At 45.6% G+C, this 22,434-nt stretch overlaps 2 protein-coding genes across 5 annotated transcripts in view; one reads left to right on the forward strand and one right to left on the reverse strand.

The window, feature by feature from the left end:
* The window catches only part of SH3RF2 (SH3 domain containing ring finger 2), a 115,700-nt gene extending 113,524 nt beyond the window's left edge, over window positions 1–2,176 (reverse strand). For 3 of the 4 annotated variants that reach the window (XM_070414686.1, XM_070414685.1, XM_070414684.1), the window contains exons 1-2: window positions 2,079–2,176; window positions 592–1,075 (exon numbers count right to left, since the gene is read on the reverse strand). In XM_070414686.1, the coding sequence (XP_070270787.1) occupies window positions 592–969 (378 nt within the window). In that variant the 5' untranslated portion in view covers window positions 970–1,075; window positions 2,079–2,176. The remainder of the gene's footprint in view (window positions 1–591; window positions 1,076–2,078) is intronic. The other variant, XM_070414687.1, reaches the window with a different exon arrangement.
* Window positions 1,244–22,434, forward strand: part of GRXCR2 (glutaredoxin and cysteine rich domain containing 2) — a 51,666-nt gene continuing 30,475 nt past the window's right edge. The window contains exon 1 of the mRNA XM_070414690.1: window positions 1,244–1,523. Within this exon, the coding sequence (XP_070270791.1) occupies window positions 1,310–1,523 (214 nt within the window). The 5' untranslated portion in view covers window positions 1,244–1,309. The remainder of the gene's footprint in view (window positions 1,524–22,434) is intronic.

Here is a 22,434-nt window from a genome sequence, read left to right on the forward strand (position 1 = left end):
CCGTTGTACTCCCCAGCCTTCCTGTCAGTCAGTCCACCCACACAGACGCTCCCTCCTGCACCACCTCCGGGCCGCAAGAGTCTTGGTAGCTTTGAATGGATTGTGAATGAACACTGTCATAATAGCACTTTATGGCCGGGTGGGGGTGGGGGCGGGGGCGGGAAGATGGATTTGGGTAGCATGCAAACAGAACCTGACATTTGGAAACTTCTCAGAGATTCCCCAAAGCAACAAGCAGTTGGATTTGTTTTCCCCTCTCTTCCCCATCCTTCGTGCCTTTTCCAGGCACTGGGTTGGCCTCAGGACAGAAGTGAAAGACCAACAATATAATCAAGGAGGCTTTCCTTATCCTACTACCGTCTGCACGAGGGACCAGGAAGCTTTCACAATTCTAAGAATCACAGGAAGGATTAGATAGGTCAGGATCCCACCAAATTTCAGTCGAAGGATCACTGCCCACAGAAACTTATCTCTCAGGAATCCTGGCGGCACCGCTTTTGAAACGTAAGTGAAAGCGATAAACCCTAACTGCTGGCACACACAAATCCAACCTCCAGGTGGACACGAAAGAACAAAGGAGATCTTGCTTACCCCATCCATGTGGATTCTGATGTTGGGCACGAGTCGGAACGGGCTGGCCTGCAGACCTCTGGGGTGAGTCCTGCTCTTCCTGCCGTCCTGCAAGGCCAGCACGCCAGGCCTGCGGAAGGAGCCCCCTCTCCCGGAGCTCGGCCCCGAGCGCACGCCGTCCAGAAGGCGCACGAGCAGCAGGTTGGCCGGCAGCGCCTCGATGCTGCCAAACACCAGGGTTCTGCATTCGGGGCAGCGCAGCCCCTTGTGGGCCTTGGAGATCCTCTGGAGACATGGTTTGCAGAAGGTGTGCTGGCAAGGGAGGACTTTGGCTGTGACATCGAGCTTTTCCAAGCACACGGGGCACTCCAGGAGATCAAGTAACGTCAAATCATCCATCTTATTTTAAAACTCTAGTCCTGACCCGGAGGGGCAGAGTCCACATGGTAGGGTCAGCCGAGCCAAGGGAGCAGAGACGAGCTCTTGAGAGCGTCTAAACTCCTGCCTGTTTGAGGGAGAGAGGAAGAGAGGAGAAATGTGAGTGCTCAGGGAGAGAGAGAGAGAGAGATTCCACCTACATGGAGGCAGTGTCTCACCAGGCAGTTTGCGAGCACTTTGTGCCAGCACCCAAGTTTCAGTGACTCATTCTGATTCAGTGCTGGCAGGTACAAGACCAACTCCTGCTGCTGGAGGATCCGAGGGAGCATTCAGCTCAGCGACAACTTACTCACTGCCTCCCATGTGCAAGGCGAGAGTATGGAGACAACACTGGCCTAGGAAGTGGCACCCCCATGCCCTCTCCCAGCCAGGCTCGAAGGGGGTCCTTTACCCCTCCAGACGGGCAGTCTCAGCTGTCATTCAGAGCGCCCTCAGAATGCAATGTGTGTGGAGCTGCTACTATCTCCCCGTCCTCCCTCCCCGAGGTTTAAGTTTATCATCTGCAGCACATGCAGGTAAGTTAAGGTTACGTGGATACATTTATCTGAAGCTCATGCAGATAGATGCAGAAATATTTCCTTCACAGTGCATCTTCCCCCTGCACTCTGTTCTAGCAAAGGTACAAGAAAAGCAACTAGAAACCGGTTTTCAAAGACAGAGACCATAGCCTCAGAGGCAGTATTCCTCCCACAAGATAAAGTAAGTCAAGCAGCCTGTTTAGTTACTTTGACAGTTGTTCTCAGTTTCAACTGAAGCAGATAGCAATTCTGGATTGCGTAAATAACAAGACGGAGCAGAGTATACAGGTGTGTGTGTGTGTGTGTGTTTTCCAGAAAGTTTCCTTTAGAAAAGCCTCCTGGGAATAGGTCAGCTGTCCCTCACTGTTGCCGTTGCCTAGGCTTGGGTGAAGGCAGCAGCGGGGAGGTTGGGCAGGAGGTGGGGGGTGGGGGGGGGGGGCGCTCTAGGAAGCAGAGCAGACCTGACACACCAGGATGAGAGATGGCGCCTCGCATTCCCGAGACAACTCCCCAAAGATGTCAGCGCTGGGGAGGTGTGCGGCAGCCACTAACCTTGAGCTTGTAACCCCAGCTGAGTTTAGCTCAGCTGGATCCTGATCCTCGGTCTGCTCTGTCAGGCTCCCTCCAACTCGCTTTTCCCCGGAGCCAGGAGCCACGCTGGCCGCTGCCTGCCGGGCTGCCTCTGCTTTGAAAACTTTAACAACTCTGAGTCTTACTCATATCAAGGGATCGCCTTGCCCAGCCCAGTTAACCCTTTCACCGCTGGGTGGCCAGCAGCAGGTTTTCTTTGAGTTCGTTCTCTGCTACTGATCCTTCCTTTCTGTAACTGGGTCAATTTCTGGGAAAAGATTCTAAGGGGCAAAGTCTAGGTCAGCCCCGAAGGCCTAGTATTCACATTTTATGTTTTCACCTTTCGCAGTTTCTCTCCTATCCAAGAAGTGGAAACAGGTTCAGTTATAAACACAAGGTGATTGTGCTTATTTAAAACCTTTATAAGAAGTTCTTGAAAAGGCCAAACATATGGATGGTAGCTTTCATAACAGAGATAAGCTGGCCACCCAAAAAGTACTGCTTCTTAATAATTGTAGCCAGTTCTTGAATTTAGAGATTTGAGAGGGACTTCCGTGATCTTTTTGTTTAATCTCTTTAAATTGAAAAAAAAAGTGTCATGGTAGTACATACACATCCTTCAAAAATCAAAGCACAATAGGGTTTTAAAAAAGAAAAAGCAAGGGTCCCAGCTCTCCCTCGACCCCCTAGAGACTTTTCATAGCCCCAAATAATGCTTATCTTTTATTTTTTGATTTATCAATGACATTGTTTCATGTAAAGTTAAAGTTATTTCATAAAGTAAATAATAATAATATTACTCAAAACTAGAGTCGTCCTTACCTGTGCCGAGCACTGTTCTAAATATTTCACTTCTATCAACTCATTTCATCCTTTTAACAACTCGATGATACACTACTCTCTTCTTTACCCTCTTTTACAAAGGACAAAACTAAGACACAGAGAGATTAAATAGCTCATCCCAGGAGTCACAGCTAGCAGGAGGCAGGTGGTCTGCACTCTTAACTACGATGTCATATGGTGATACAGCTTTAAGGGGAGGAGAGATATTTGAAGGGGGCTAACCCTCCTCTGCTATGTCAGGAAGTCAAAAGATAATTACCCAAATGGACCAATCAACACCTTTTGCAGATGAAGCAGCCACACTCAGAGAGATCAAGAGATTCCTTGAAGTTGCCCAGTGAGTTAAGGGCAGAACCTGGACTAAAAACTGGGTGTTGCTTTTTCCTGGGTCTTCTCTCTCAACATAGGACGGCCTATCTTTATGATGCAGAAAGCACTTAGATACAGCTCCTTGGGCAAATCTTAAGAGGGGAACGAGAGGCCTGAGAACAGATTGTAGTGGTTCACATTTTCCAAAGTTCTTCCAAATCAGTTTTGAAAAAGGAAACATAAATGAAGCTCAAGATAGGGGAGAGCTTCAGGTTGGCGCAAATTAGAGGCCTAATTTGGATACGTGTCAATTTTAGAGACCATTTTTAACTCCTTTAAAAAAAATCTCTTTTTATAGAGGGTTTTTTTGAGCTTCAACATCTTCTCATCCCTCTACTTTTATAGATAGATCCTGTGCGCATCAGGAAGCCTCTGGCAGGCTGAGGCCCTTTGCTATCCCTCCTCATTCCCACTGGGCAAAGCTGAGCTCTTTTCTCTGGGAGCTGCCCCCCGCCCCCCCCCCCCCCCCCCCCCCACACACACACACAGGTCTGCTCTGGTGCCTGAACTGCTGCGGGCGCAGGCGGGCAACATTCTCCCTCCTTTCCTCTCTTGTTCTTAAACACACTCCCTTAGACGCCCAAATCTGCACCTGCATGCACATGCACATGTATGCTTGCACAGAGACAAGCACACGCATAACCCTAACAGTAACTTCTGTGTGGCACTTGCTGTATGCCATGGACCAGTGCCAAGACTTCAAACAGATTATCTCTACATCCTCCCAACCGCCCCATACGATAGGTCCTGTGACTTTCCTAGGGTTACAGAGCTTGTGATCTGAACCCAGGTGGGTCCAATCCAGGTGGGACCTGTGTTGCTTCCCATGATGGCTTCCCATGTTATAAAGTCATGAACATCCCCCCTAAGTATATCCATATACCTGTGCTGTATAAATGCACACACATTTATACCTATGTCCATAGCGTACACACCAGCTGATCAAAGGGCCAGCCCCAAACGAAGGGATGATGTCAAAGGAACTTGGGCTCCTTTGACGGTCACTCTCTGGACCCTGCCCAGTCTCCTGGCCCCTCCATGCTCTCTGTGGTTAGTGGTCTGAAAAAGCTTCAAACCCTCCCATCCCTGAGGAAACAGAAACAATGCATTCTGTCCCAGGAAGGCAGGATGGACCCAGAGGGCTGCTCTGTGCTAGCATATTTGGTAACTGAAGGAAGATTCGGCAGAACAGAATCGTGATGGTAGCATCTTAGGCACCACTGGAGGGGAGAATTTACACCGAACAGGAGTGGTCTTCCAGCACTTCGAAGATCACACCTTGTGGGTGGTCCCCAACACCACCCACATGTGAGGTTCGTCTTGGTGGAAATTTGAGAAATTTTCTTTTGAAGCTTCTGAAGAAGGGGGCGTGTTTTAAATGGGGATTTTATCCTGGCTTATCCAAATGCTACCTTGGCGTCAAATCAGATGAACATTAGTCCTCAGAAACAAACAGAAAGGCAACTTACGCATGCCTTCCCAGACTCCAGCTCGGCCCACCAACCCGCTGCTCCCACCCCATCAACACTCGTGTTTATATTTGCACTGTTATGTAGTGATTACACACTGTGCTTTAAAAAAAATACGTGTGTGACATTTAAGAGCTTCTGCTGCTTGTATTTACAAATGTATCTTGATATATGTTTAAAAAAAAAAAAAGGCAAAGCTGATCCTATTGTTCCCCTTCTGTGGGTTCCCATTGACCATAGGATAACATCTAGATCCTTCTTCTCACCTAACAGGCCTACCTCTCCTGCCTTCACTTACCCCACATCTCCCCGCTACTCACCCACTCACTCCATTCCACTGGCTTGCTCTCTTTACTCAGGGCCGTTTATACTTCTCTGCCACAGGGTTTTTGTTTATGTTTTTCTTTCTGTGTGCAATATACTATCCAGTTATACTCTTTCTCCTCCTATCTTCTGGGCACTCCCCTCACCACACCTTCATTTTCTTCATCCCCTCCCCTCCAAATTTTAGCTTAAATGCCATTTCCTCAGGGAAGCGTTTCTTTTTTTAAAATTTATTTTTACTGATTTCAGAGAGGAAAGGAGAGGGAGAGAGAGAAACATCAGTGATGAGACAGAATCATTGATTGGCTGCCTCCTGCATGCACCCCCCCCCCCCCCCCCCCCGCCTCCCACTGGGGATTGAGCCTGCTACCCGGGCATGAGCCCTGACTGGGAATCGAAACATGACCTCCTGGTTTATAGGTTGACACTCAACCACTGAGCCACACCAGTTGAGCAGGGAAGCCTTTCTTGATTCTCATGACTAGTTTTTAATCCAACCCTTCTCCTTCCTAACAGGTGTCACAATTGTAATTCAGTAACTAAGTTACAATAATTTATTTAATGCTTGGTTTCCCCCAAACAGACTGTAAGCTCTAAGAGAGCAAGGCTCTTATGTGTCTTGTCACTGCTCTGTCCCTCATAGTTACCACAGTGACTGGCAGGCAGTGATGCTTAATCAATGATTTTGAATTGGTTTATAAATGAATAAATTGTGTTCTTACAAAATTGTATCCGGGCAGATGTGCATCAGTAAATGGAACACTAGTTTAATTTGCTGCAATTTGAAGGCAGAAAGTAAATGCACACTTAATTAAAATAGTACAATGCCATTGAATTCTAGTTAAATTCTACTACCTGCTTAGACCTGAACTTGAGGCCTAAGCAATTTGTTACAAAGAAATGGTTAGCAAATGTTAGAAGGGCATTAAAGACTAGTCCTAAGATGAGGCTTTCTCCATGATGTAATCAGAGGAGTGGAGGAGAAATGAGGAACTTTCTTATTGTGCAACTCCATGTTCTTCATTTTGTGTTTGGATACCCTCGGCTTTGGGAAACTGTTCAGAGAGGAGGTGGGATGTCTGCGAAGAATCAAAAGGAAGGAAGAACCAACTCATTTTCTGCTCCAGAACTGGTGGAGAGGTTTTGGTGAGAGGTTCTGACTTGCATTTCTTACTCTTGATTTTCAATAAAGACAGCAGTCTAGTAAATACAGTTGTATTCCCTCCTCTACAGAAGATTAGAAGGAAGTTCTAAAGTGAATATGAGAGGGGAAAGTAGAAAAGTAAGAATGCATCTTATCATCCTATTAATATTAAAAAATAATTCAGCTGGTCAAACCCAAGTAAAGTTTGTAGTCTGGTTATTGTGCCACTGTCAATTTTCTACTTATAATGTATTATAGTTATACTAGAGGCCCAGTGCACGACATTGGTGCACTGGGGGTGGGGTGGGGGGTTCCTCAGCTCAGCCTGCACCCTCTCACAGTCCAGGAGCTCTCAGGGGATGTCCCAAAGCCGGCAGTTGGACATCCTTAAAGCTGCCACTGAGGCAAGAGAGGCTTCTGCCACCACTGCTGCGCTCACCAACCATCAGCCTGGCTTCTGGCTGAGAGGCGCGCCTGCTGTGGCAGTGCACTGACCACCAGGGGGCAGCTTCTGCATTGAGTGTCTGCCCCCTGGTCTTCAGCGTGCATCATAGCAACAGGTTGTTCTGCCGTTTGGTCTATTTGCATATTGCCCTTTTATTATATAGGATAATGCATCATAAATGCTATCATTGAGGAAAGATTGGGGAAAGGTGCAAGGGACGTCTCTGTACCATTTTTGCAACTTCTTGTGAGTCTGTAATTATTTTGAAATAATAAGTAAAAAGAAAAAGAAACCAGTAAAATATATGTGTAGCCAAAGCCTTATAAATATATCCTTACCCTGAAACACCACTCCTAGAAATTTATACTAATTAACAGATATACAGCCAAGTATGTTTCTCATATGATTACTTACAATAGTGAAAAGTGTGAAAAATCCTTAATGTCCAACAATATGGGAGTGGGTAAATAAATGGTGAGATATATGCAGGGTGGAACAAAAGTAGGTTTACAGTTGTTCATATGGAAAATAATACAATAAATAATAAATAATAACATAAGAGTAAACTGTTTCGTGTACTTACAACTGTAAACCCACTTTTGCCCCACTGTGTGTGTGTGTGTGTGTGTGTGTGTGTGTGTGTATATATATATATATATATATTAAATACACTATTAAAAATTATAGAGGAGATGTATATTTAATAACATGAGGGACATTCACAATTAAGTGAATATAGAAACTTACAAGCCATATGAGCCCAGGTTATTTAGGAATGATACATAGATATATAATATTGAGACTAGAAAAATGCATGCCAAAATTTTAGCAACAGTTATTTCTGATCCCTAGATTTATTAGTTGATTTTATTTTTTTTTCACTTTGCTCATGTGTATTTGGAATTTTTCTACAATAAAGATCTTATTGGTGTAAGAAAATTTTAAAGATAAAAATAGCTTATTATAGGTTGAATGAAACATTGACAAAGGAGGAGTTATATCCTGAACACTAATAGCCTATGCATTACAATTGAAAATACATCCACTGAAAAGAAAACTAAGTTGCAAAGCTCTGAAACTGCTATAAGTAGATGTTAATCCGTAAAAGATACTGTGCCTTCCCAAAGAAAAGGGCTGTGATCAGTCACTTTTCTCCTAACCGGTCTCCTTCCTCTTTCTTTACTGTGTCCTTTCTGATGAAATCAGTAAATGTTTTGATTCAAAACCAGGAGCAGGATACAACCTTAATTCTTCTTAAACTCAGGGCAAGTCTGTGCAAAAGCTGAAAATTTGCCTAGGGTATTTGGTAACCACAGTCTTGTACTTTTGATCACAGGTGGGGACATTGCAAAACTCAGTAATTCCTTAAATACCCTGAGTAGTCCCAGGAGTGTCTCTTCATAGGTAGGTCTTCTAGGATCATATGAAATACATGAGAAATAAATGTCTTCCTCCTTAATTTTTAGGAATTAGAATTATTTTCCTAAAACTAACTGTAAATGAACTTGTCAAATCAATGGAACATTTTTGGGGCTCTGTAATGGTGCTAATTATATATTAATTATATAATGTTATATGTGTTCACTCACTTGTCCTTATACATCGTCTCTCTCTTCCACATAATCTCTGTGCCATATCTGTGTTGTTCATTGGTGCCTGACACAAGTAAGTACAGTACTTGATAAATATTTGCTGAGTGATGAGGATAACTCATTTGTGTTCGAATTCTTACTGTATTCCTAGGGAGAAAACTTGGGTCTTGGAATTTTGGACATCCTTTGGAAACTCACCTTTACCACTAACAGCGCTGCAACTGTGGGTGCTCAATAGCTCTAAGTCCCACCCATAAAAGTACTACCAGTAATATGTACTTCTTGGCTTGCCATAAAGAATACACTTTCTAATACATGTTGGTAGCACTTAGAACAGTGTCTAGTGCATAGAAGTTGCTTGAAAGATATGAGTTGGCAATATCTGAATTCCTCTTTTTGTCCTAGCTGTAATTGACCTCTTTCTGCCATTGTTTCTAAATTACTATAGTGGTTGAGACCATAAGCTCTGGGGTCAGAAGGCCTGTGCCATTTTAGCAAATAAGAGTGTGACCTAGATCAAGTTGATGAGACACTCTGTACTTGTTCATCTGTAAAATGGGAATGATAATACTAGTAATAGCACTTACTCCATAGGATTATTGTGAGCCTACACTGAGAAGGTGCATATAAAATTATTCAAAGACTGTGACACAGAGTAAGTGCTCAGTAAAGGTTAGCCAGAAGCTTCTACCAGGCCTCTTATTATCTACTAGAGGCCTGGTGCACGGATTCATGCACATTGATTAGAAGGTGGCCAGTGGGGCGGGACTAGGCGAGACGCTCCGGACATGCCCTGGAGCCAACCTCTCACAGTCCCTCCCCAGCCAGCTGCACCTGCGGCAGCACCAAGGCTCGAAGGTCATCTGTGGAGTGAGTGGGGTCCCTCCAGTAGGTGGGGTTCCTCGGCCTGGCCTGCAGGGATCAGGCTGAAACCAGCAGTCCGACATCCCCTGAGGGGTCCCCAAGTGTGAGAGGGTACTCTGCAAAGTTGCTGTCACTTGGCAGCTACTGCATTGAGCATCTGCCCCCTGGTGGTTAGTGCACGTCATAGCTACCGGCTGGTTGGCTGGTTGACCAGTCAGCCGATCGCTTAGGCTTTTATATATACAGATTGTATTGCATCTAAAGTACAGTTTAAAACTGAGCCCAACTCCTGGCTTCGTTTCCTGAAGGACTTACTCATTTTGATTCAGCCATTTTATAACTATCAACTCACAGACTAGCTGCCCAGAGGTTTATGTGGTCTTGGACATTGCAGCATCCTGTAGAACTTTAAGAGCGGGTAGGGTTGGCTATTATGTTAGAAAAAGTAACAGCAATTAACTTTATTTTGTGTCATACTCTGTGCAAAGAACTATAACCTTATTATTACCCTCATCTTAACAGATGAGGAGATAGAGGCTTAGAGAGGTTATGTTTTGTTCCAGCTAGTGCCTGGAGAAGTCAGGACTTAAGCCAAAGCAGTCTACACTCTTAATCATTTGCTGCATTTATTATATAAACAGGAGTCTATTTTACTCAATACCTTATTGCAATTTTGATCCCAGATTTTCATCTTTAGTTCCATTCAGTAGAACCCAAACCTCAGAAACATAAGCAGCCTTCACACAGTAACATCAGGTTAATCTACAAGAAACAGAAAGAAAAATATACCTGGAAGAGAAAGGGAGGGAGTATAAAATAACGAGAAATGCCAGAAAACTAAAGAAAGACTAGTCAATATATTTACATAAAATTCCTTTGTTTTTTAATAACAAAAGGAGAATCCCATAAATATAACTGGAATTGTTATCTCATTTTGTTTTTGTACCAAATTTATGACTGAGTTAATTTTTCAGCTAGAATTCTGAAATATATTTGTCCTGCTAGGTCTAGCTCTTCCATTTGCAATGTTATCTTTGTGGTAATCAGCTATGGGTGCACTAGGAGGATAGGAGTATGGTTGTTGAAGAAGAGGGCTCAAATAATGGACAGTTCATTTCTTGATGCCACTCTCCAACCTCAACCACTCCTTGCCCCTTAGTTAGGGCTAAAAATGACTTGGGCTCTTAACCAACACTAGCATTGTCTATTGAAATATTAAATGTATATTTCCATTTACTCAGTACTTTCACATTTAGTCTGTGAGAGGAATGCACACGAAGTATATATAAGGGCTTTTACTGTTATATTGTTTGTAATTGAAGATAAATGAAGCTAACCTAAATATCCATCAGAAAGGGATTGGTTTTATATATACCATAATGTAGTCATACAGAGGAATAAATAGGTATAGTTGTATGTATTAACATGGATATAATGGAAAAGAGGAGATTGTAGGCAGTGCTGATAATACCCATGAAAGGGATTTGTAAGGATAGACATCAATGATTGCCAACTCAAATGCATGTGGGGACCAGACTGGTTTTATAACTGGGTCAGGTAGGGACTATGACAACCTTGAGAGAACACCCTATGTGACAGCAACTGGCATCAATCACTCAGCTTCAACTCATCATTGCTAATGGGGTGGCAGATCTTTGGATTTTCCAAGAAAAGCTGTAAATCACAATATTTTTTATGCTTCTTTGTGATAGTCTATTTACTTGTGTGTTACCTTCAAAGCTCATGAAAATATTTCTTATATGAATCGTTTGATCTTTATTTTGTGGCAACTAATAAAAATATTTTTAAAAATGTATTTTATTTGTTCATCTATGAACTGGACTTGTCTTGCAGGCTCATTGCATATCAATACGCTTCGCAGTAGCTATCTCTGGAGAATCATATTATGGCCAATATCAGAGTGTGGTCTTACAGTGTCTATACCAGTGATGGCGAGCCTATGACATGCGTGTCAGAGGTGACACGCGAACTCATTTTTTTGGTTGATTTTTCTTTGTTAAATGGCATTTAAATATATAAAATAAATATCAAAAATATAAGTCTTTGTTTTACTATGGTTGCAAATATCAAAAAATTTCTATATGTGACACGGCACCAGAGTTAAGTTAGGGTTTTTCAAAATGCTGACACACCGAGCTCAAAAGGTTCGCCATCACTGGTCTATACTGTACATTGGTTTATGTTTGAGGTTGTTGTTTTCTTGACCGTGGCACGTACCAGTTTATTGGTGGAGGTGAGGTGAGAGGTGAGGGGCCTACACCCATGAGGAATGAGGGCGAGTGACCTAGAAATCCACATCCTGGACCAGATCCTGGAGGTTGTTGGCCTTTTACTGATCCAAGGTGAAGGAAAGTGGGTGACTGTTGGAAATGTACAAGTTCACACTGTTCTCCAGTGAGGAGGCACCCCTAACCGGCCAGTCAGCAGGGCCCTGAGGTACATGGGAACAATCTTGATTGTCAAGAGCCACTTGATCCACTGCTGGTCCTGGGGCCACGACTCCCCCAGAGGGTGTAGCATGGTAACTATCACTTCCTTTGGCGAAGATGATCAGATCTGCCACTGAGGGCCCCGGTGCAACCCGACTCCTTTCTTGTCCTTGGTGACCTCACCATGGGGCCCATGACCACTGTCAGGGAGGAGCTCCTCGCCCAGGACCAGTCCCTGCAGCAGTGTTCCAACCCCTGGGCGCAGAGCCACTGCCCCTCCCTTCACAGCTAGTCCCACACCCGCCCCTCCCCGTACCTTACACCCCGGAAAGCACTGTCATGCCCTGGGCATTGTCCTGCCCCCGGATTCTGACCCCACTAGGCAGACACTCTGCTGGAATACTTGGTGGCCCCAGCCTCCCTGTCTCTGCAGCTGCAACAGCGATGTGAAGGGGGAGATTGAGAGACTGTAAGGGGACCCAGAGCGCAGCCTCGGCATCTCCCACCCGCTCTGGCACTTAACCTTCCCCGGGCACCTCAGTGGGTGATCAGGGGGCTCCTAGTTTGCACAGGGAGCAGGGGTGTCTAAGTTGGGGCTCAGCAAAAGCTGAAGAGGTGCTCAGGGGCCACAGCCAGGCTCAAGGGCCCCCATCTGGGATGGGGCCAAGACCATGTCACTGAGCGACTTATCTAGATGTTTTCTGGGCATTGGTGTCTGAGAGGTATCCAGAGCAGGAAGGTCCCCAGCTCCTGAGGTCACAAACTCATGGGTCTCGTGTCCCCCGTGGGGGTCCTCGCTCCATACTTGGGCCACACACAACATTTTCTTCCGTTCAGAGTGAACCGGAACTTCCTCTTCAAGTTGGCACGTGGTTTTATTCTCTCTGGAGTGTGGGCACCGCTGGCCTGGCCCTGGGCCTGGAAAATGCCGAAAATCTGCGCAGGTGGAAGTGCCTGCAGCTCCCAGCTGCTCCGGGTCCCCTGCGACACCAGGCAGGGTAGGTTCCTCGGCCTTGGGGTTCCGTGGTCCAGTGTGGAGGACTGGAGTGCACAGGGTGCTGGGCCGCCCATCTTCGGGGTTCAGGTGACCCTGGAAATAACGATGCAGCAGCCTCCCTCCCCCGTTCCCGTCAGCTTAAGAGCAGAAGGGCTTTCTGTCCACTGCTTTTATAATTAAAAAATACCCAAACCTACTTGCACTGGCCTTATGCTAGGAAGGTCTGAACCAATTGAGTTTCCCGCCCATTTCGACTGGATCTGGTTTCAGGATTTGGGCCTCGCTCCGGTTGTTACTCATCTCAAGAACCGTGAGTTTGGTGGACACCAGGGGCTCATGTAGATGATGTTTTGGATTAGGGTTTCTGCAGCCTGGAGATATTTCTGGCCATGTTGGATCATATGAGTCCCTGGGGAAAGGAAGCAGTATTATATTTTATTATTTTTTTTAATCCTCACCTGAGGACATGCCTTTATTGATTTTAGAGAGAGAGGAAGGAAGAGAGAGATAGAGAGAGAAACATGGATGTGAAAGTGAAACATGATCAGTTGCCTCCCACACCCGTCCTGACAGGATATCATACGTGGCCTGACCGAGAATCAAACCCATGACCTTTCTGTATGCGGGAGGATGCTCCAACCAACTGAGCATATGGGCCAGGACTGGAAGCAACATTTGAAGGGTGTTGGGAAAGAACTATCATATATCTCATTTCCATGGTGTACCCTGAGCTTGTGGGAAAATGAATAAGTGATCATCATTCATTTATTCACTCAGGCAGCAGCGGTGTTTTGAGTGCTTACTGTGTGCCTGGTCCTGTGTTAGACCCTGATGACACAGGTACGTTCAGTGCGTTCCTGGCTTTGGAGGTGACCCAAAGTAAACAGACTCTCACAAAATAGTATGAAAAGGAGTGTGATGAGGCTCGCCCATGGTGCCTCGGGAGACCCCACCAGAAGTCAGGGAAGACTTCCTGAGGAGGTGAGCGTTGAGGGATGAGCAGGAGGAGTTAGCCCCGTAAAGAAATGGGAGGGGAATTCCAGGCTGAGAGACACACGGGTGCAAAGAAAGGAATGAAGGCAGGAGAGGACCTGGGACTTTCTGGGAACTGTCTGTACTCTGCAGAGCCTGGGCACTGAGTGTGTGTGGCAGGGAGGGGCAGGCTTTGGGGCTGGAGTGCAGGCAGCCACCTGACCACAAGTGCTTGGTAGAGCAGGCAGGGGCACCTGGGCTCCATCCTCAAAGAGCCTGAGCGTCAACAACAACAGTTTTTGTTGTTGTTGTTAATCCTCACGGGAGGATATTTTTCCATTGATTTTTACCGAGAGTGGAAGAGAGAAGGAAAGACAGAGAGAAACATCGATGTGAGAAACACATCAATTGGTTGCCTCCTGAATGAGCCCCAACCAGGCCCCCAGGCCAGGGAGGAGCCTGCAACCAAAGTATGTGCTTTTGACTGGAATTGAACCTGGGACTCTGGTCTGTAGGCCAATGCTCTATGCACTGAGCCAAACTGGCCAGGGCAACAGCAGGTTTTAAGCTAGGGAGTTTTGGGGCTGTTTTATATATTTATGTAAACAAATATTTTCATCCAGAGTTTTCATTTTATAATTCATTGATTCTATTAACAAAGCCGGGGGGGGGGGGGGGGATGCTGTATTTTTAAGTGGAAAGAAGCAGCAACTTATTTTTAAAAAGCTCTACAAAATGATGGCTGACAAACTCTAGTTACTATTAAAACATATTTAGGTTTTGTACTTTCCCACATTGCTTGATTTTAGAGATATTTCATGACATGCCATACACAGCGGGCAAGTCAATTAAGCCATGGACTTGGAAGGTTGCTGGTAAATTCCAAGCCAGTTTCGAGGGTGTGTTTGTGTTCTGTGTGGGGAGTTGGTTAAAGGCATCCATAACATTATGATAATCCTCAGTGAATATTGCTAGGGTTCCAACTGGCAATCCATCCCCTTCCGGGTATCATTACCCACAAGGGCCTTGTTTCCCCGAAAAAGTAGGTGAATACTCAATTAATGGGAAGAGACTGAACATGTTCAGTTTGGTAAGAACTTGACTTCCCTGTCTTCCAAGGAAAAGGGAAAAGTTGGTGGTTTTTGAGAGAGAAAGAAGGGTGGGGAGGGAGGAGCCGACTGGGGTGACTGGTGAGGCTGTGAAAGCCCCACAATTGCTGTCGAGGTCGTTTTTCACCCCTGGAGCAGGTGACCTCATTTGCTGCTGCTATCCATTCATCCCTGGTTTTCTGGTCTTTTTGCCACGAGGACACGTGTATATGCAGTGAGGAATTTAGAGAAGAATTCAAATTTTACGCTGCAATGTGCTTAGCTGTGAGAGACTGGACAAGTTGCTTACCCTACCAGATCTGATTTTCGGATGTCTACTTGGCGTGGGCTTTGTTGAGAATTAAAGGAGATAAGATGGTTATGTAGAGTGACTTGCACAGAACTGATGTGCAATAGATGTTAATTTCTTTCTTGACCCTGGACTGAAGCTACCCTTAATTGGTTTCCAGGGGAATAGCCATTTGTCTCCCTGAATCTCAGGCTTCCTTTTCACCAGTAAAGAAGCACATGTTAAGAGAAGCGGTGACTTGGGTAGCAGAATGACCTGCATTCCAATCCTGGGGTTCCTACTGACTTTGAACAGGTGACTCAGTATTCTTGAGACTTAGGTTCCTTCTCTGTAAAATGGGAGCAGCATTGCCTAATAATTCCTGTACCTCCCACAGGCACTGTGAGGATTCAGTGAAGGAAGGCAGGGTTCTCAAACTTGAGAATGCCCCAGCATCACCCAGACAGTTTGTTCAAACAGATTGCTGGAGTCCAACCTCAGGGGGACTGCGATTTTGCATTTCTAACCAATTCCAGGCGCTGCTGACACAGTGGTCCTAGTGCCTGGCACACAGGGAACACCAGATGGATGTGAGCTACTAGTGCCTTGTCTTTCGGGGCAGTGATAACATTATAGTTACCACCACCACCTGGCTATCATCCTAACTTTAGGGCTCTGACTTTAGCTATATCAAATAATTGCTTAATTTTCAATTTATGTAGAACTAATATAGGCAGTGAGGCTCAGGAGGAATTCAGTGTTCTAGGGGGTTAGAATCCACAAGTCATTACTGCTGAGGACATCTGTGTGACCCAGACACAGGAATGAGGGCCCCAGGCAGATCAGGTCCCTATACAGTTGTATCAGCCTGGCCCCATTGAAGCATGTTTGAATTAAAAAACCAATTTCTGGAACGTTCTCCTGTCACACAATACTCTATTGGATGTTGAGGGCATTTTTGGGGGAAATTGGGGGAAATGACAGGAGACTTCCATAGGCCAGATGCTCCTTTGGTGACTTGTAAAAGTCCCATTGTCCCCAGGGATTTTAAGTATATAAAGGATGGCTCTTCCCTCTGAGGAAATTAGAAGGTGGATGGCAAAGATAAGGGGCCCGGTGGGTGACACCTCTGTCACTTAATGAGCAGTCTGAATTGCAGATGGAAAATTAACACCTTCTCCTTCTCCCTCCCACCCACACACCCAATACTTAAACTCACCATTGGCATTGTTTCTCAGAGCAACTGAGTCACAAGAAATGTTAGCCTTTGAACACAGCCAGGGGTGGGACTCAGTGTTGCCTTAGGATTAAGAGTTCAGGTTCTGGGGTCAGAGAGATGGGGCCCATCTCCTCACTTCCTATCACGGAGAGTGTGACCTCAGCCAGTGACCTTCTAAACTCCCATTCTCTTATCTAAATTGAGGGCAGTAAGAGTACTTATTCCAAAGAGATTTTGTGAGGCCTAATTAGATAAGCATGTGAAGACTCAATGACAGCTCTTGTTACCATGGGGGACTTTTTAAGAGGTTAGGGTTAGAACCTTCTCCCGTATGGCCTCCCGTATGAGCTGTCATTTTTCCAGAACTGCCCAGCAGTGATCAGTTGGATGGTGGGGCCTAGATTCTCCACTTCCTCAATTAGTTTTTATGGCTTTGGACTGAAAGGGAAGGATTGAGCCTGTTGCATGGGGCCTGGGAATGAAATGGGGACACAGGGACAGTGGAAGGTGTATGAGGAGTCTGACCCTGCTTGATTCCAAGAAGTGATTCTCAGCCCCTGTGGGGCAGAGGTTAGAGCCATAAGCGGAGGTTAGAAAAAGAAGGACCTGTTCTCTCCAGGTGATGTGGGACACTCAGTGGCTCAGAGGCCAAGGAGACCAAAGAAATGCAGAGTTGGGAAGGGTTTACGCACGGTGTCAGGGGGTTTGAGGTCCCAGGAGGCAGCATCCTGGGCAGGGAAGCAGTGTTTGAACACAGCCACAGCATCCACGGAGGCGACAAGGTAATTTCCACAGAGACTTGTGGGTGGATAGTACATCTTAATGAAGAACATGAGAGGGCTTCTTCTTGAGGTTATCTCTCTTCATGGAGAGAAATCCCTGAATAATGGGAGTGGGAGGGTCTGCAGTGACACAGGTGGGAGCCGGGAAACCTAGGTGATGTAGCTGCCGTGCAGGTGGTAAGCACCCAGGAACTGGCCGTTATTACTGGCTGTTTCCTGACACCCTGACCGTCCCCCCTGCTCATGGAACAGGCAATCTCTGCTTTGAGTCTTAAAGAACATGAAAACTCTCAGCCCCTTCTTCCATGGGACTTTCTGAAGAAGGCAGAGTAGGAGGTTAACCCTATACTGGTCTCTTTCTCCAACAGAACCTCTAAATATCTACTTTTGATAAGAAAGTAACTTACGCCTTAGGTACTAAAAGGTAGTGATGATGCTGGCTGGTTTCGCTGAGCTCCAGACTTGGACTCCGAAGACCTGTTTCAATCAAGTCCCAGCTCTGTGACCTTTGAGCTGTGAGGGCACAGGCTGATTTTTTAACTTCCTCATCTGTAAAGCAGGGACAAAACTGCCTGCCCTACCACCAGATAATAAATGGAGAAATGTTTTATAAACTGTAAAGTTCTGTTAGGAAAGTGGTTTGGGCATGGCTAATGATGACCTACGTCTCCTAGGACTACTGGCATTCAACCAAGGGATGGTCCCTTATTTCAAAATGAAGACTAATGAAAGACAGGCATGGAGACAGGTGAAGGGAGGGGAGTATTTGGGGGTTTCCCTGGGAGTTCACTACCTGCTCCAGAGGCTGGCCCAGTAATCTGATTAGAAGGCGTCATTGGGCCAATCCTGAGGATGCAACAGCAGCCCCTCTTCTCTCCACTGAAGTGGTCCTTTACCTCCGTCTGCCATCCACGCCGTGAGCTTCTAGCTCAAAGACCGTGTTCTCTTCTCTTTGATGTTCAGCTCCCAGCATAGGGCCTGCCACACAGTAGGGATTCTATTCGGGTTTACGGAAGGATTCAGAGTGAGTGGGAGGCAGTGCGGGTTTGTTGTTTGTTTGTAAAATATCCACAGCTCTGGGGTGACTGGAACATGGAAACACACATTCGTGGGTCTAGAAAACGTGAGAAAGAACAGGAGGAATTGCTTTCCTTCCTGAGCCATTTGTGCTTTGGGGATAAACCATGGGCAAGAAAGGAAACTTGGGAGTTGGTTGCTGGTGATGGAGTGGGGTGGGGGCAATGGGCAAATTTGGTGGAGAATTTGTCAATCTTGACACAACAATACCATTCTGTCTTACAGGAGATGTGGACCCTTTGTACTTCCGGCCCTGGAATAATTGCATTTTCAAAAGGACAGGGAACTTACCAAATCAATCTAGTGATGGCTTCTGTTGTTAGGGTCAAAACATGTAATCTATGTTTTTTCTGAATGCTATTATGATCCTAAGCCAGGGAACTTCTTGGTCGTTTGTTGGTTTCCACTGTTGCTCCCATAACCTTAGGAACAGTGACAACTGACATCAATGAGGACAGTGCCCTTTCTCTGAGGGCTTGCTCTATGCCACCCCACCCGTGCTGTGTCTTATTTCTCACAACTCTGTAAGGTCAGTCATAAGCTTGACCCCATTTTACAGGTGAAGAAACTGAGGCTCGAAGGGTTTAAGGGATTTCCCCAAGGTAACACAGTCACCTTAATTTGAACTGTGTTTGAATCCAGGCCTGATAGCTATATCCATGCCCTTCTCCACCCCTGAACTGCCTCCTTGGAGAAAAAGGCAGAGTTTATGATGAGATTGTACAGACCTGCCTCTGAAGTATTTTCTAAGCAGTTCAAATAAAGCACTTCAAAATACAGATCATGTGTATTTCTGTGACAAGAAATCCTCCCCCCTCCCAGCGGCACCTCCCTTCAAAGGCTTTTTCTTAGACTCTGCTCAGGGTTCAACCTGGGGCCTGGGCATGGAAATGGGACAAGAAAACAAAAGACCCCAAGGCCTGAAACTGATCATGAATGAAACACGCTTCCCCAGCCTCACAAGATGTCAGTCGGATTCCCTTTGTTCTACAAGCTCTGGTTTCACAGAGCATCAATTTCCCCTAATAATAAGCTTTCTAATTCTTCATCTAACGACAGCCCAGTCTTGAGAGTTCTTATGATCTCTGTTGCTCATCCAGCATGACAGACACGCGCACTGTGAGTTTCTTTCCCTTCTTTTCTTTTCCGGGGCTGTCACACATGACTCCCATCGCAGCATAAGCAGGGGCTCTGAGCAGCCTCCCCGCTTTCCTCTGCCCCTCGCCTCCCACACAGCCACGCACAGCTCTTCGTGTTCTCTGTAGAGCATCATCTGCTTCTCTGTGAATAAGCTCTCCTGCTTTCCCCCCACCCCTCCTTGGTGACTCTTGTGTCAGCCAGGCATGCTGTAGGCACTTACGCGTGGGGGTGGGTATTTTTGACTGGTTGTCTGTCTGAACTAACATTTATCATGCATTAACTCTGTTCTGGACATGTGCTGAGAGTTTTGAACGGATTATCTCATTAGCTCCTTACCTCACCTGGGTGAGATGGGTCCTGGTGGTAAACCCATTGTACGGATGAGGAAACTGAGGCACAAGGAGATGTCCAAAGGCATATAACCTTCTAGTGTCTAGATTCTAGAGACTGTCTCCTTAACCAGCAGGACTCACTGGCTTGAGGTTGTTCTGGAAACTTCTGTGTGAAAATTGGAGAGTGTTGAGCATAATTTCTGACCAAAAGAGCCTAGAGAATCAAGGTGGACAATAACCTCAGGAAAGTTCAAGCCAAGCAATGAGAGTAACTAGACAGGTTTACAAAACATCCACAGACCTTTAAGATGACCCACACCGACTGACCATTCTCTGCCTATAAGGAGAGCTCAGGAATGGCCGAGGGAAATGGCCCTTTGCCTCCATCTGTCACCTCCTGCAAGACCTCCTCCCTGTCATGTGCATCTATCCCACAATTCCCTCTTATCATGGCCTTTCCCAGAGAGGAGGGGAGCCCTTAGGATAGCAGTTCTTAAGATTCAGGTAGGTCGGGATTACTTAGGAAACTTATCTAAAATACATATTCTGGAAATTCTGATTTAAGAGGCCTGGGAGAGGGACTTGGGGTTTTTATTTTTACCAAGCACCTTTGGAGATCCAAATGCAAGAAGTCTCCTAGGCACTATTTAAAAGTAACCACTGCTTTGCCCTGGCTGGTGCGGCTCATTTGGTTGAGCGTTGTTGTCCACTGCATCAAGAGGTCGCTGGTCCGATTCCTGGTCAGGGCACATGCCCAGGTTGATGGCTGGATCCATAGTAGAGGGTGTGCAGGAGGCAACCAATCTATGGATCTTGCTCATCAATGTTTCTCTTTCTCTCTCTCTCTCTCTCTCTGCTTCTCCCTTCTTCTCTCTCTAAAATCAATAAAAACACAAATAAATAAATAAATAACCACTGCTTCTCAGACTGTAGCATTGGACAAGGAAGCCAAAAGCGCCAGCTGGTCAGGGCTGCCTTGGCCTTGGCAGTCTCTCACAGATGGCCAGGCGCATAACCGTAATCCCGTGACCCCAGAATCATCCGCTCGCTATCGCCCTTTGCTCTTTACCTCTGCTGCTGTGGAGGATGCCGCCCAGGAGCTGAGCATCTCATCTGCTGAGCTAATTGTAGGAGCTCCATAACATTTGTTATTATTTTAAAATCTTCTTACCTAGAATCAAGATCTTTATCTTTAGGTCTAAGATCTCCTACCAAGAGATTCCCCATTTAGACCAACTGAAATGATTAGGAAAAAGGAGGGAAGAGATACAACACTAAAGACAGGCCATAGGGAGTGCTGCTTGTTTAGGTGTTGACACAGCTGAAGTTGCTCCAAAACTTAGTTTCCTCTGATTAAATTATGCTGGAAGCCCCACCTCCCATAGAAAGCTCCCCCCACCCAAGAAGAGGAGTGGCCACCCATCCTGTCTCAGATATGATCTCCTGTGTGGCACTCCCAGTCTTTACGCTCAATTGAATTGCTGTTCAATGTCAGCTTGCCCGTAATCACTAGCTCCATCAGGTTAGTAACAAACCTCTGAACAGGTCTGTTGTGCAGTCAATCCCTTGATTTTCCTTGGTCCCTGGCATGCTTCTAAAACCAACTCTTCCGATGCCCATGTAGACTCTGCTAGGACAGGAAGCACATCTATCTGGAGAGAATAGCATAGAGCCTGCTACATAGAAGGTGCTCAGTAAATGTTTGTCGGTTGGGTAAGTAATCATAATTTTGTGAATCCACAATGATTTTTTTTTTGAGGCAGTTGTCCCCAAAGGAGACTCTTTGGGCTGGACCAGTGTAAGGCCACATAAAATTTCCCTTTTCTCACAGAAAAATGAGAAAATGTAGGGCAAATTTGAGGAACCTCCCAGAGCCTTGGTTTCCTCATCCACAGAATGGAGATGTGGCTTTTGATGGACAGGTGGATGCACATATAGGTGTACACACATATTTCACATAGCTGACCGTACTATCATTTCAAACTTAGTTTAAATCTTAACTGCTTTATCTAAAGTAGGTCCGAGGGCCTCAGCCCTGTACAAGTTTCCTTCATAGCACTTTTCACAATTTACAATGAATTGATTTATATGAGTTTTGTGTTGTCTGCCCCATTAGACTGTAGGTAGGAAGTATAGTTACTTGTCACCATGTATTCCCGACATGGCAACAGTGGAGAGTATAGAGTTGATATATTATTGTTTCATTATTAATACTTATATTACTTTTATGGAAAGTGGGGAAGTTATTGGAAAGGAGGAGCAACAAGGCCCTCTTTGCTTGGTTAGTGGGGAGGGTGACTTAGATTCACAAAGGTCAAGCTGCGGTGTGGAGGTGCTGGGCAAGAGAGTCTTATCTTCCAGCGAGAGACGGCATGTGTTTCAATGGTTGTTACTTTATGGTCAGCTTCCCAGTTTCAGAAGATAAAGTTGGACACCTCTTGTGTAATTTCGATTTATTTTAGTAATGAACTCAGTTGGCATTTTCCCTCTGGAATGCTGTTATTCAAACAAACTTGACAGAGACTTGCTTGTAGGTACAATTGCAAAGGAATGAAATGAACTTCGATGTACAATATGAGTCCCAATATTGGTTCAGCCATGACGTGTTACTTAGAATGAGTAAGAGCAATGGGAATCTCGTTAATCCTCACAATTTAGCACCAGCCTCCAGGAGAAGAGACGATCACGTCTGATCATCCTGTCCTGTATTTAGCCTTGTAAATGCGCAGGAGAGGGAAATTGATAGGGGAGCCGGAATATTTACCCCAACTCCTTTATCATTTGCGGATAGATCTAAGACAGAAGACTATTGAGAAAGATTTATAGGAGTAAAGTGAGGTCATGGTCAGAAGGCTCAGCTAGGCAGAGAGAATTGTTATTACTCAGGCCTTCATCTTCCATTTATTGAGCATCTACTGTGTGCGAGACTCTATTCCAGGCAT

The sequence above is a fragment of the Myotis yumanensis genome, unplaced genomic scaffold (genome assembly GCF_028538775.1).
Source record: "Myotis yumanensis isolate MYYU_CA2020_CCGP unplaced genomic scaffold, mMyoYum1.0.hap1 SCAF_5, whole genome shotgun sequence".
NCBI lineage: Eukaryota > Metazoa > Chordata > Mammalia > Chiroptera > Vespertilionidae > Myotis > Myotis yumanensis.